This window comes from Cervus canadensis, chromosome 1, assembly GCF_019320065.1.
Source record: "Cervus canadensis isolate Bull #8, Minnesota chromosome 1, ASM1932006v1, whole genome shotgun sequence".
NCBI lineage: Eukaryota > Metazoa > Chordata > Mammalia > Artiodactyla > Cervidae > Cervus > Cervus canadensis.
Window position 1 is genome coordinate 71393225 of NC_057386.1, and position 12547 is coordinate 71405771.

The 12547-nt window shown below is 45.9% G+C and overlaps 1 protein-coding gene across 9 annotated transcripts in view; it reads left to right on the forward strand.

Annotated features, from left to right (window-relative positions):
• ZNF827 (zinc finger protein 827) overlaps nucleotides 1–12547 on the forward strand; it is a 186520-nt gene that overhangs the window by 168688 nt on the left and 5285 nt on the right. For 3 of the 9 annotated variants that reach the window (XM_043485114.1, XM_043485107.1, XM_043485132.1), the window contains exons 10-14: nucleotides 431–602; nucleotides 1459–1625; nucleotides 9664–9855; nucleotides 10217–10394; nucleotides 12379–12390. In XM_043485114.1, coding sequence (XP_043341049.1) covers nucleotides 431–602; nucleotides 1459–1625; nucleotides 9664–9855; nucleotides 10217–10394; nucleotides 12379–12390 — 721 coding nt within the window. Of the gene's footprint in view, nucleotides 1–430; nucleotides 603–1458; nucleotides 1626–9663; nucleotides 9856–10216; nucleotides 10408–12378; nucleotides 12412–12547 lie in introns of all 9 variants that reach the window. The other 6 variants (XM_043485141.1, XM_043485156.1, XM_043485146.1 and 3 more) reach the window with 6 other exon arrangements.

The following is a 12547-nucleotide window of genomic DNA, read 5'->3' on the forward strand; positions in this document are numbered from 1 at the left end:
GAATTTTCTTTTATCTTTGAAAGTATAAATGCAGGCGCCACCAGGTGAAGACTGTATGTGCATGTGTGCTCAGCTGTGTCCATCTCTTTTCGACCCCACGGACTGTAGCCCACCAGGCTCCTCTGTCCGTGGGCTTTCCCAGGCAAGAAAACTGAAGTGTTGCCATGCCCTCCTCCAGAGGATTTTTTTCCCAACCCAGGGATTGAACCCACATCTCCTGTGTCTCCTGCAATGGCAGGTGAATTCTTTACCACTTGATCCATCACGAAATTCTCTTTCGATATTCACAATCCCAGAGGGTTCACTTTGACCCCACTGGAACTGAGATTTGCGCCCTCCTATCCTTGATACCTCTGAGTGGTCTCTTGCAAGATGTTGGGCTCCCATTTCTGAGCGTGGTTTGGGTTTTCTCCTGTCCCTTCGCCCCCAGAGGAAAGAAAATACAAATGCCACTTGTGTCCCTATGCTGCTAAGTGCCGTGCAAACCTGAACCAGCACCTGACCGTCCACTCGGTGAAGCTGGTGAGCACGGACGCCGAGGACATCGTCAGCGCCGTCACCTCCGAAGGCAGTGATGGGAAGAAGCACCCTTATTATTACAGGTGGGCCGCCAGCGGAGCCCGCTGGTCCGGGCTGCCCAGACTTTCTCGGACACGCCCTGCACATCTGCTAGGGCACAGGTGACCAAGTGTCTCGTCTCAGCCTCAGGGCTGAGCCTCCTTTTCATATTGACTTTGCTTGGGTTGAAGCCTGTGTGGGGCTGACTCCTCTGCTGGCTTGGGAGCCCGGGGAGAGTTAGTTAAAAGGGAAATGGTCATGGAGGTGGCGCTGTGTGGGGTCCAGAGAGAGGAAGGCTCGGGGGTTATTAGCGGGGAGGTCCCTACATCCGGGAAGCTCCCGCCTTTATCATTGAGCAACTCACTGCTTCCTGAGAATTATCCTAAGGAAAAAATGAGTCTGAGAACCGTGAGCAAATAGCCCTGGAAGTATTTCCTCCTTTCCCTTCGTGGTGTTATCCTTTAGGACCTAGAGGTGCCTGTTTCTCTTCCATATTCAACCATGAATCAGTATTTGGTGTGCTTACTGTTTACAGCCCGAGTTGTCAGGCTGGCGAGTTTTATCGGCACACCAGCTCCGCTAATATCTTGGCCAGCCTGTTTTGCATCCCTTTGCCCAAAGGAATCAGTTAGATGATGTAGAGCATCTGGAATCTGTAATTTTGAATTAACTGTATGATTATTTAGTATCATTATAGCATGCATGGGCTTGTTACATTATGCGGGCGTTTAATCTGTCTGGCACAGTGACCACTTCCAAGCCATCCCAGAAAGCGGAGGGGTTTCCTAATGCCTAGCCCTTTGGTGGGACCAACGCATGTCAAGGTCGGGATTTGGGAGGGGACCGCGTGCTCCCGAGTAGCCTCCATTTGGAAGCTCACACATCTCTCTTTCGGTCCAGCTGTCACGTGTGTGGATTTGAGACGGAGCTCAACGTCCAGTTTGTCAGCCACATGTCGCTCCACGTGGACAAGGAGCAGTGGATGTTCTCCATCTGCTGCACGGCCTGCGACTTTGTCACCATGGAGGAGGCGGAGATAAAGGCGCACATCAGCAGCAAGCACACAGGTGACCACCCTCCCCGTCAGCCCTTCCCTCCCTTCTCTCCGCCCCTCGCCGCCCCGCCTGACAGGGGCGTCCGCGTCGCCGTGACATCTCCTTCCAAGAGGGTGCTACCCTGTAGCCCCAAGGCCATTGCCTGGCCCGGCTTATGCCCCGCCAATCTGACACAGTCACAGGCTCAGATGCAGTTGAGAGGCTCTGCTGGTTCCTCATCCCAGTCATCACCATCATAGGTAACAGTCATGGAGCTTTGACGACGTGCCTTTGCACCCTGGATCTCTTATAACCACCCTCCGCTGTCCATATTACTGTGGGTGTACCACACAGGGGAGACACGGAGGCTTACCAGGGGTCAGGTGTTCTCTTCAAGGTCTACAAGCAGCCCTGAGCACGCTCCTGCTGGAGCCCGCTCTGTCCACGCTGTTCTGATGGCCCCTGGCAGCCCCGGGCAGAGGGCTCCCCTGTCTGTTTTCTGGGGTCAGAGCCCAGCGCGCCTATCTCTGCGGGCTCCCCTCCTCTTCCCTGAAACTGCAGCCCTGCCCCCTCCAGAGTGATGAACGGCAGCTCTGTTCAAGCGCAAAGAAAACCAGCTTCTCCTGAAACCACTCAAGGCTGCAGCCAAGACTTTGGCCAGCGCTTTCCTTTCCTTTAAGGCCATGCTGGTTAACTCCGTCCATTTGATAATGTTAACATTTGACTCCACCATGCACTCACCCTCTCCCAAGTGGTGGTTATGAATGACACCAGCGTGCAGTCATTAAGTGACCACGAAGAGGAGCTCCCCCTGCCTTTTGCTTACAAGTCCCTAGCAGAGGTTGCTGACCGCCAGCCCCAGGCAGTGGATCTGCCCTTTGCATCCTCGGCCCGTGAAGGATTTGGGAAGGGGCATTTCCCTGACAGCTGTGCCGGCGGTGTGCATGGACAAGAACCGTCTCTCTCTGCTGTACTGGCCGCCTTGGCTCCGTGGTGCCAACAGCAATAAAAGCTTGCTTTTGTCAGTAAGTTGAGCAGCTCTGACTCGGAGGTCTGCAGAGAGCCGTTATGCTGAGTGAGGAGGTGCATCTTTACAGTCGGTTTTCTGCCTGTAACCACATTAGCACCGTGGGCAGCAGGTGAGCTGGGAAACCCACATCCAAGACAAATTAAATTCAGCATTTCTGAAGTGGCCAATGGAGAGAAAGGCCAGCCTCGCTTCCATTTCCACTGGCTTTCAGATTTTTTTTTTCTCTTTTCTGTTACACTTTCCTTTCTTCCCTCTCCACCCCAAAGTGCGCCTCAATCCAGACGAGAACCTTCTTCCTCCCGCCCTGATCCAAGCCCCTGCCACACCTCCCCAAGGAAACCATAGAAACTAATGCCTGGAGAAAAGTCGGACTTGGCGTCACCTAATTGTCATCACTGGAAACTTCACTTTCCCGAGTAACCCCTGCAGACACTCTCCTCATTGCCATGGGGAACATGGCAAGATCTTGTTCCCTCTGAGATTGTGAGAAAGATTCCTGTTTATTAGTACAGAGAGCCCAGAGTGAAATGCATTAAAGATGTTTCTCCTTTAACACAGTAGAAGCCTTTAGTGCTGCTCCTGTTAGGGAATAAGGTTCTATCCTATTCTATAAGCTCAGGGTGTTAAGCAGCGTATTTCTTGAGGGCCAGATAGTAAGTATCTCGGGCTTTCAGGCCATACAGTTGCTGTCAGTACCGTTCGGTCCTATTGGATGGAAAGTAGCCACAGATAATATGGAAAAGAGTGGGCATGGCAGCGTTCCACTAAATCTTGATTTACAAAAACACGAAGTTAAATTTGGCCCAAGGGTTACAGTGTGCTGACCCCTAGTTATAAGCTAATGGTCTCACAAGGGGGGTTTCTTATATCTAGCTGCTGCTTTAAAGCGTTTGAATTTGCCCCAAAATACGTCAGTCTACATCTGTAATCAACAGGCTGTGTGACTGCAAAGTTATGATATAAAACAGCATGTATACTCTATAGTGGGGCTTCCTTGGTGGCTCAGTGGTTAAAAAAAAAAATCCATCTGCCAGTGCAAGAGACATGAGTTCGATCCCGGTATCAGGAAGATACACCCAGGCAGATTCTTTACCACCGAGTCCGGGGCAGCCTGGTCATTTGACTTACCTGTCATAAAAACGGGCCTCCTGTGTTTCAGTGCCCCGGGAGGTCTGGAGTGCTTTCTCGTTATCTAAGTGAAGTCGTGACCTACAGGATAAGCTCTCCTGAGTAGCAGATTGTTACGTCGTCTCCCTTAGAATCCACGTCCTTCTTCACACTTCCTTACTGGCTCCTCTTACCCAAGACACACTGGTGAATGAGGTGCTGAGCAGGAATTTGGGGAACTGTCTGCTGTTCAGTGTTTGACTCCTCCTTACCCTCTTCCTCTCTGGCTCCTTGTCCCTGCGGAGAACATCAGGAAGGGAAGACATTCCCTCTGGTGCTTTCTCAATGCAAATTTTGCTGCAGTCTCTAAATGTTGCAATAATGGCATTAAGGAATTTGAACAGCTATTTGGAAAATGCAACCATCTGTCTTCACGTCACACTGACACCAAAATAATTCCACATAACTTACCCCATCCCTGTTAACAAATCAACCCTAGAAAGGCTTGAAGAAAATAGAATATTTATCAAATTTCCAGAATGAGAAGCATTTGTAAGAGCTTGAGCGACACACAAAATCACAAAGGAAAAAAACTAAGAGATTTGACACAGGAAAGTTTCTTCTGTTTGCAAAAGAAAAGCAAAAGAGAAGGAAAATTTAAAAAAAAACACAGTCTGTAAAATGTGTTTATAAAAATGACCAAAGGTTAACGTATTTACAGCATGGAAAATTCACATAAACTGGTTAGAAACACTTAAAGCCTCCAGTTGAAGAATTTACAAAGGACATGAACAGTCAACTCACAATAAAAGAAAGAAAAACTAATCACTTAACATCAGGAAAAATATTCAACCTTGCTAGCAGTCAAACTAAAACTCAGAAGTGGCTTATGTTTCACCTATTAAGTCAGAAGCATATCTTATAATGTTCTCCACTGTTGCCAGAAGCTGCTGATCCTCCTGTGGCCATGGCCTTGCAAAGGGGTGGAACTTTTGAAAACTAATTAGTATATACCAAGAGCCTTGAAAATGTAATGTTCTATGACCCAGTAATCCCACTTCTGGGAATTTATCTGTAGGAAAAATAAAAGCAGCCAGTAGAATATTAATTTTAATTTAAAATATAATTTTAAGGAAATATTTTAGGAGAGTACGATAAGTTGAAGGCTTCCCAGGTGGCACTAATGGTAAAGAATCCGCCTACCAATGCAGGAGACCTAACAGATGTGGGTTTAATTCCTGGGTCGGGAAGATCCCCTGGAGGAGGAGATGGCAACCCGCTCCAGGATTCTTGCCTGGAGAATCCCATGGACAGAGGAGCCTGGCAGACCATGGGCAATAGGGTTGCAAAGAGTCGGACATGACTGAAGCAACTTAGCATGTTTACACATGCATACAGAATAAGTTTACTCCCTGGATATAGTACTATCACTTAAAACTATTAATTCATAATTATTTCTATAAGTTTTTTGAGAGGCAACTGTAGGTCAGGTATATACAACAGCATGGGGAAATACAAAAAGTTATTAATATTATTATATTTTATAAATATTGTATGTTATATTTTATAATACAATAATATAGTCTTCAACAATGCTTACCATGAGCCAGACATTGTTCTTGGTGCTTTGCATATAAAAACCCATTTGAGTCTCACAACAAATATATGAAATACTGATATTATTCCTATTTCTTAGATGAGATAATTGAAGCACAAAGTTAAATATCTTGTCCCAGATTATACAGCTCCTGAGTGGGGCAGATGGCATTCAAACTCGGGTATTCTGGATCGTAAGTCCTTATTCTTAACCTCTATGCAATTAACGGCAACAATTTTTAAATTGAAAGGACACCAAAAATGTAATGGTATTTGTATTGAGGCAGAAAGAGGGTTGGTGCTTTTTCTGGGCTCATCGCTCAATTTTTGTCATTTTAAATTACAAAATATTTAGGTTTGTAATGCTCTCTTCAGTTGGCCGTCCTAGAGTTTGAGGTTGCATTACCTGCGCACAGGTGTCCTTCACCAGAAATCTTTGCGATGCTGAAGGTCAGTGACCGCTGGGATCACAGTGAGCCTTGGATTGGGCTGACGAGAGCACCCTGGCTCCCTCCCTACGGATACAGTGAAGGGGGATGTGGACTGAGGGGAAAGGAAGTTGTGTCAACAGGATTACAGAGTGAGTGGGCTGGGCTTGTGTCCCCATGCTGTAGCCCGGAGTATTTGCCATGGCTCCTGTATAGTTGGCTTCCCTGGCTGCTCAGTCCGTAAAGAATCTGCCTGCGATGCAGGAGGCCTGGGTTTGATCCCTGGGTTAGGAAGATCACCTGGAGAAGGAAATGGTAACTCACTCTAGTGTTCTTGCCTGGAGAATCCGCGTTTCTTCATTTAGGTAGCTCTCCCCAGTGCCATAAGCCTGAGGGTACTTGGAGCTATTCTTAAAGATGGTAATTAAAACTACCTGTTTTTATTTATTTAGTCCACACTGTGCAGCTTACAGAATCTTAGTTCCCCAACCAGAAATTGAACCTATGTCCCCTGCAGTGGAAGGACAAAATCTTAACCCTGGATCACAAGCAAAATCCCTAGAATTATCTGTTTTAATTCTAAAAGCTAGTTTAAGCATCCATAATATTCTGTTGGTAAGACCAGTCTTAGAGGATGGATTTGCTGAGGCAATGCCGGGGACTCAGGGCCTCCACTGAAAATATTCTGTTTGTCTACAAAATGTGACTGAACTGGTTCAATATTTAGATAAGAGACTGGCAATCATGGTGCTGGCTTCCCGGGTACCAGGGGAGGGATGTGGGTTAAAGGCATGTTCCATCTCTCCACGATGGGTCAGTAAGTGAAGTCACCTCGTCTGTCCAGGAACCAAGTTCACTTCTGCTAAGGAGCAAGATTTTTTAAATTGTCAACTGAAGTAAGAGTTGGGTGTGCTAGGCATAAGCACAGCTCTTAAAACAGAAACATTGAAAACATTGTAAACTGGTAAATATTTTTCCTTCCTCTTTTTACACACATGTTTTAATTGGACAAGTAGTTCATGGTCACTCCAGAAAATGTTGAAAGCCAAATTAAAAAAAAAAACAAGCCTAAGGCTGATCATTTGATAGACTAGATGTCACCACCTTTACAGCTTTGTTTAAGTCTGGACTTTTTATGCCTATATACAAAATATGACTTATTTTTTTAATCTCTAATAAAGTTTGTTTCTAAGAGTTTACAATCACCAGATTACTTAATTGGCTGATTTGAAAGGAACTGAAGCACAGTCTCCTTATATTTGCAACCCTAAACTAACCTAAAACAACCTAAGGTTGCATTGAATTGGCTTGGGGACAATGGACATCTTAATATTGAGTCTCTTGAACATGAACAATGTATCAATCATGGTTATTTGGGGTTTATAATGTCCATTTTTATTTATTACCATTTACCTTCAAGTGATAATATTCCACTTCATTTAGTATAAGAACCTCACAATAATTTCTCCTCTCCCAGCCTTCAGGTTACTGTCCTCATATATTTACCTGTTATAATTGCTACCTTAGTTTTGAACAAAATTACTTTTATTATATTTTAAAGAGCTGTTAAATAGTCAGAAAAGTTTGTCTGTCTACTCATGCAGTTATCATTTCCAGTGTTCTTTCTTTTTGTGTAGATCCATGTTTTATATTTGGTGTGATTTTCCTACTGCCTGAAGAATTTCTTTTTACCATTTCTTACAATTTGGGCCTATGGTAATGATTTCTTTTAGCTTTTTCATTGTCTTTTTTTTTGCTGTACCATACAGCATGTGGGATATTTAGTTCCCTGACCAAGGATTGAACCCATGACCCCTGAAGTGGAAGCACAGAATCTTAACCACTGGACCACCAGGGATGTCCCTTTTGCCTCCATTTTTGAGACATATTCTCACTGGGTATAAAGTTTCAGGTTGACAGTTTCTTTCAGTGCTTTAAAGAGGTCACTTCATTACTTCTCCCTTGCATTGCTTCCAGTGAGAAATCTGCCATCATACTTACTTTTGTTCCTCTGCGCACAATGTAGCTTTTTTCCTCCGGCTGCTTTTAGGCTTTTTTCTTTATCACTCGTTTTGAGCTATTTGATTATGATGTCTCTTGGTATGGATTTCTTTATCTTTCTTATGCTTAGAGTTCATTATATATCTTGGGTCTGTAGATTTACGGCTTTTTCTCGAATTTGGAAAAATTTTTGTCTTTTCAAGTATTTTTTCTGCCCTCCCCACCCAGTTAGGAACTTCAGTGGAACTTATGTTGAGCCACCAGCAGGCATCGCACAGCTCACTGATGCTTTTTTCATTTTTGTGATTCTTTTTTCTCTCTGTTTCATTTCAGACCATTTCTATTGCGATTATCTTCAAGTTCACTCATCTTTTCTTCTGCCATGTCTAAGTCACTAATAATCCCATCCAATCTGTTTTTCATCTCAGACACTATGATTTTCATCTCTCGGAATTTGGATTGGGTCTTTTTTATATCGTTTCTATCTCCACTTAACTTTCTGAACATATAGAATACAGTTACAATAAGTGCTCTTATGTCATTTTCTGTAAATTCTAACAACTTTGTCAGTTCCTGGTAAGTTTTGATTGGTCGATTATTCTTTCTGTCTTTGGGTAGTGTCTTCTTGTTTCCTGGCATGCCTGATCATCTTTGTTTGATGTCAGACATTGTGATGGTTACCTTGTTGGGTGCTGTATACTTTATGTTCCTATAAATACTCTTGACTTTTGTCTTAGGCATTATTTGGCAACTTTGATCTTTTGAGGTTCTTGCTGTTATGATTTGTTAGGCAGGTCTGGAGCAGTTAGTCATTACCCACTAGTAAAAGATCTTCCTTGTTTTTCTACTCAACGCCTTGGGAATTATGCTTTTCTAATTTGTCTAGTGGACACAGACACTGTTCTTTAAGCCTGTCAGATGGCCTTTTCCCCTTTAACTTCGGGTGGTTTCCTCACACACGTGCTCTGATCCCGACTCTTCTGTGTGTCCTTGGGGGACCATCTTCAGGTCCCCAGGTTCTCCTCCTGTGCCTCTCTTTCCTCTCTGGTGCTCTGTCCTGCAAAGTCCAGGCGTGTTAGTCTCAGAGCCTCAGCTCTCTCTGCGCAGTTCAGTGAGTCTGACAGGTGATTCCCCGTCCCTGCACCGCAGCCTGGATGGTGAAGTTACTCAAGACGAGAAGCCCGGCAGTCCTAGGGCACACCTCTTTTCTTCCCTGTCTGGCAGGGGTCACTCCTCATTGCCTTATGTCCAATGTTGTGAAGATTATTGTTTGATAAACTTTGTCTGTTTTTTTCATTGTTTCAGTAGCAGTGGTCAGTCCAGTCTCTAGCACTCTATCTTGAAGAGAAGCAGAAGTCTCCTGACGCTAGATTTTCTTGGTCTCTTGATTTGTTTACTACTGGCTTTGAGGGAGAGCCCAGTGCCCTAATGAGGAGCATAGGCACTAGAATCAGACCAGGTGAAGTGTGGTCCAGCACTTAAACCCACACCACCGAGGCCGCATTAGCCTGGCTGCACCTCCCTTCCCGTGTCTGTAAAATGGGGATGATGATAGTCCTGGCTTATTGGATTTTTGAGAGGCTAAAACGAGATCATGCATTTAAAGCATGACACAGTTCCTAGAACACGGTAACACATTCATCTTAGCTATAATTTAAATTATTATTTTAGGACCCCAATAAATACTTGCCAATTGAATATCTACTCTTGGCCCAAGAACCATATGTGTCATCACCATAGGTGACTGGGACCTGGGACCCAGCACTGGTAAAGCAGGACACCTCAACGTGTGCTTCCTGAATGAAGGTGCAGCCAGGAGGCCCCAGCTCTCCCCCACCCATGATTGCTATTATTCTAGGGTTTTTATCTCCTAAATAACAGACCTGGTTTGTTTTTCTTAATTTTTCAGGGGAAGACAGGAAGACCCCCAGTGAATCAAATAGCCCTTCTTCCTCATCCCTCTCAGCTCTGAGTGATTCAGCCAACAGCAAGGACGATTCAGACAGCTCTCAGAAGAACAAGAGTGGGAACAACCTGCTGGTCATCTCTGTCATGCCTGGGAGCCAGCCCTCCCTGAATAGTGAAGAAAAGCCAGAGAAAGGTAAGGAAGGAGGTGGGCTGGTCTGCTCAGTCCTATCCACTCCACAGGGATGACCCCGTCTTGAGATAAAGCCCTGGAGAGAAGTGATGTTGGGAAACAGATATTAGACATAGCCTCTAAAATTTGCATACGGTTTTTTTACTTGGTTTGCATCGGCATATGGAATGGAATGAAAGGATGGGGAGTGTGACATTGATTCCAAGACTGTGTCTTTAACTCATTTTAGCTCAGCGATGCAGGGCATGGTGCCTGGAAGAGTGTAGCTGGAGGGAAAGAGAAGAAGGAGGGTGGTCTCCGTCCCACTCCTGCCCTCCTCTCCCCCTGCCCCCTGCACCCCTACACCCAGCCTCGGTCCTTGCAGGGTTCGAATGCGTGTTTTGCAACTTTGTCTGCAAGACGAAGAACATGTTTGAGCGCCACCTGCAGATCCACCTCATCACCCGGATGTTTGAGTGCGACGTGTGCCACAAGTTCATGAAGACCCCCGAACAGCTGCTGGAGCATAAGAAATGCCACACTGTCCCCACCGGTGGGCTGAAGTAAGGAAAGCAAGTACAGAACCTTTTACTGTGTTGTTTTATTGAACACCCTGCCTCCATCCCCGCCCCGTCCCCTCCCCTGAAAGTGTTTGGGTCATGGAGAGGGGGAGCTTGGCCTGGGCGGGGACATTAGTCGGGCACACCTCTGCTGCCCTTAGCTGGATAGGAATTAGACCTGTCCCCCAGGGGGTCAGCAGATGTCAGCACAAGACTCCCATTCCCCAAGACAGTCAACTCACTGAAGCAGCCCAACTTGGGTATGCAAGAGTAAACTCAGCCTACACCACTTGAGTTCTGTTCAGACTGGATCGTAAGGGACTGAGGGGCTATGATGTGTCCGCACGTGCAAATCATTACACTGTCACTGCACTTCACCATCTCTATTTTTTAGATGATTTGCCACAAGTCTTTTAAATAAGCACTACAACTACCCCAACCACACCCGCCTCCAGATATCAGATACTTGCCAGTGTGAACAGGCAAGAGGCAACACTTTTCGTGCAGAGATCACGTGCCTCGTGTCTTCCTGCAAATATGCCTTATGCCTTCCCAGGAGCTGGAATTGGGATCTCGCTGGTGTCGCCTTCGTGAGATCTGACACCTCCGGTCACATGTCCTTCGCAGATCCCCAAAGACCTAGACAATGAGCGTCATCATTAACCAACATTTGCAACAAGCCCTCTGGTCAGAAGAGAGACCCATCCGTTATTATCAAAACACGCTGTGTGTCTGGCTTGATAATAGGTGCTAAAGGGCAAACAAGGAATAAAACATAATTCCACCCTCGGGAAATGTACGTCCAAGCTCTACCAGAGTTTAATCTTCCTGGCGCTTCTGAATCAGAGGCCCCGTTCACAAGGCACTTATGTTCTAAGAAAGAGAAAGAAGCATCTGTCACTGGGCACAGAAAGACACACCATTTTCAAAGCATAATTATTCATGTTTAGCTGAACTGATGGTGTAATTAAAAGAATGAAAAATGACATTTTACTTAACACAGGAACAAGAACACCTCTTGTTTTTAAAAACACGTTTATCTTTGAAACTCACAGCTTGCCAAGAGAGGTGGCATGACTGTCCTGAACGGGCGAGGGGTGGAGCGACCCAGCAGGAGCTCGGGAGTCAAGTGTCGGGGGGCAGTGCAGTGGGGAGTCCCTAGGCTCTTGCCCGGTCAGGGGAGCCCTCCTCAAACACTCCCCCAGACAGAGGAAGTGGCACCCACCGTCAGATCCCATTTTGGTTCACTCTTGGGGCTGATTAGGTGGGATGGGGGGAGGGTAAGAGGAAGGGGAGTGGGGCGATGATCATTCAAGACTACCAGTAAATGGGAAATGCCTAGCACGTGCTCATCTGGGAATTCAATGTGGTTTATTCCCACTGTCCCCCTCTAAATGTTAGTGTACGTATTTTTTAAAAAGCCATGTATTTCCTTGGTTGGTTTCGTGCTCACTGCCCTTCCTGGAAGCCCAGTCACGCCCATTACCTGCGGCCCCAGCCAGTTGTGGCTTTGCCAGTTAGAACCCCCTTTCCTCCGGGATCTAAGGAGTTCCCAAGCCTGACCCACTGGCGAGGATGCCGAGTGAACCCTGATGCTTTTGCAGGTGTAGACTTCCCATGCAGTGCTAACGGTCCCCTGTGTAATAGTTTATGTTCTAGGCTGACCAAGTAGAAGAATACTTTGACAAAATTGCTAATGCCTTCTGGCTATACAGTGAGTCTTTTTTGTTTTTGTTTCCCCTTCACCATCTCAGAGAAGTAATTTGTCAGAGAGTGCCTTTATGATAAATAACGGGAACATAGAAAACCCTTTCCCTCTGCCTGAGCAGCGAAAGAAAGATTGAGCCGTGGGTCACAGAAACGTCCTTAACGTGAAACAGACTGCCGATGTCTAAATTGCTTTTCTGTGATGGGACTGCTTGTACTCTATATCCTGTTCATAATGCAGATCAAATAAGATTATACTATTATTTTTCTTTTGCCGTAGCTCAGGACAGTGGTGAGTTTCAGACTCCTCTAGGTAAGGCCCAGCTTGGCGTAGGGGTTGTGTGTGCACCTGACCTGGGAATGGGCTTTATAGTTCTCTTGCGTGCACTCTTCTGTGAGCTGAGGTTCCGAGGCTAACGGCGGGCTTGGCGCTGAGGAGCAGTGCACGG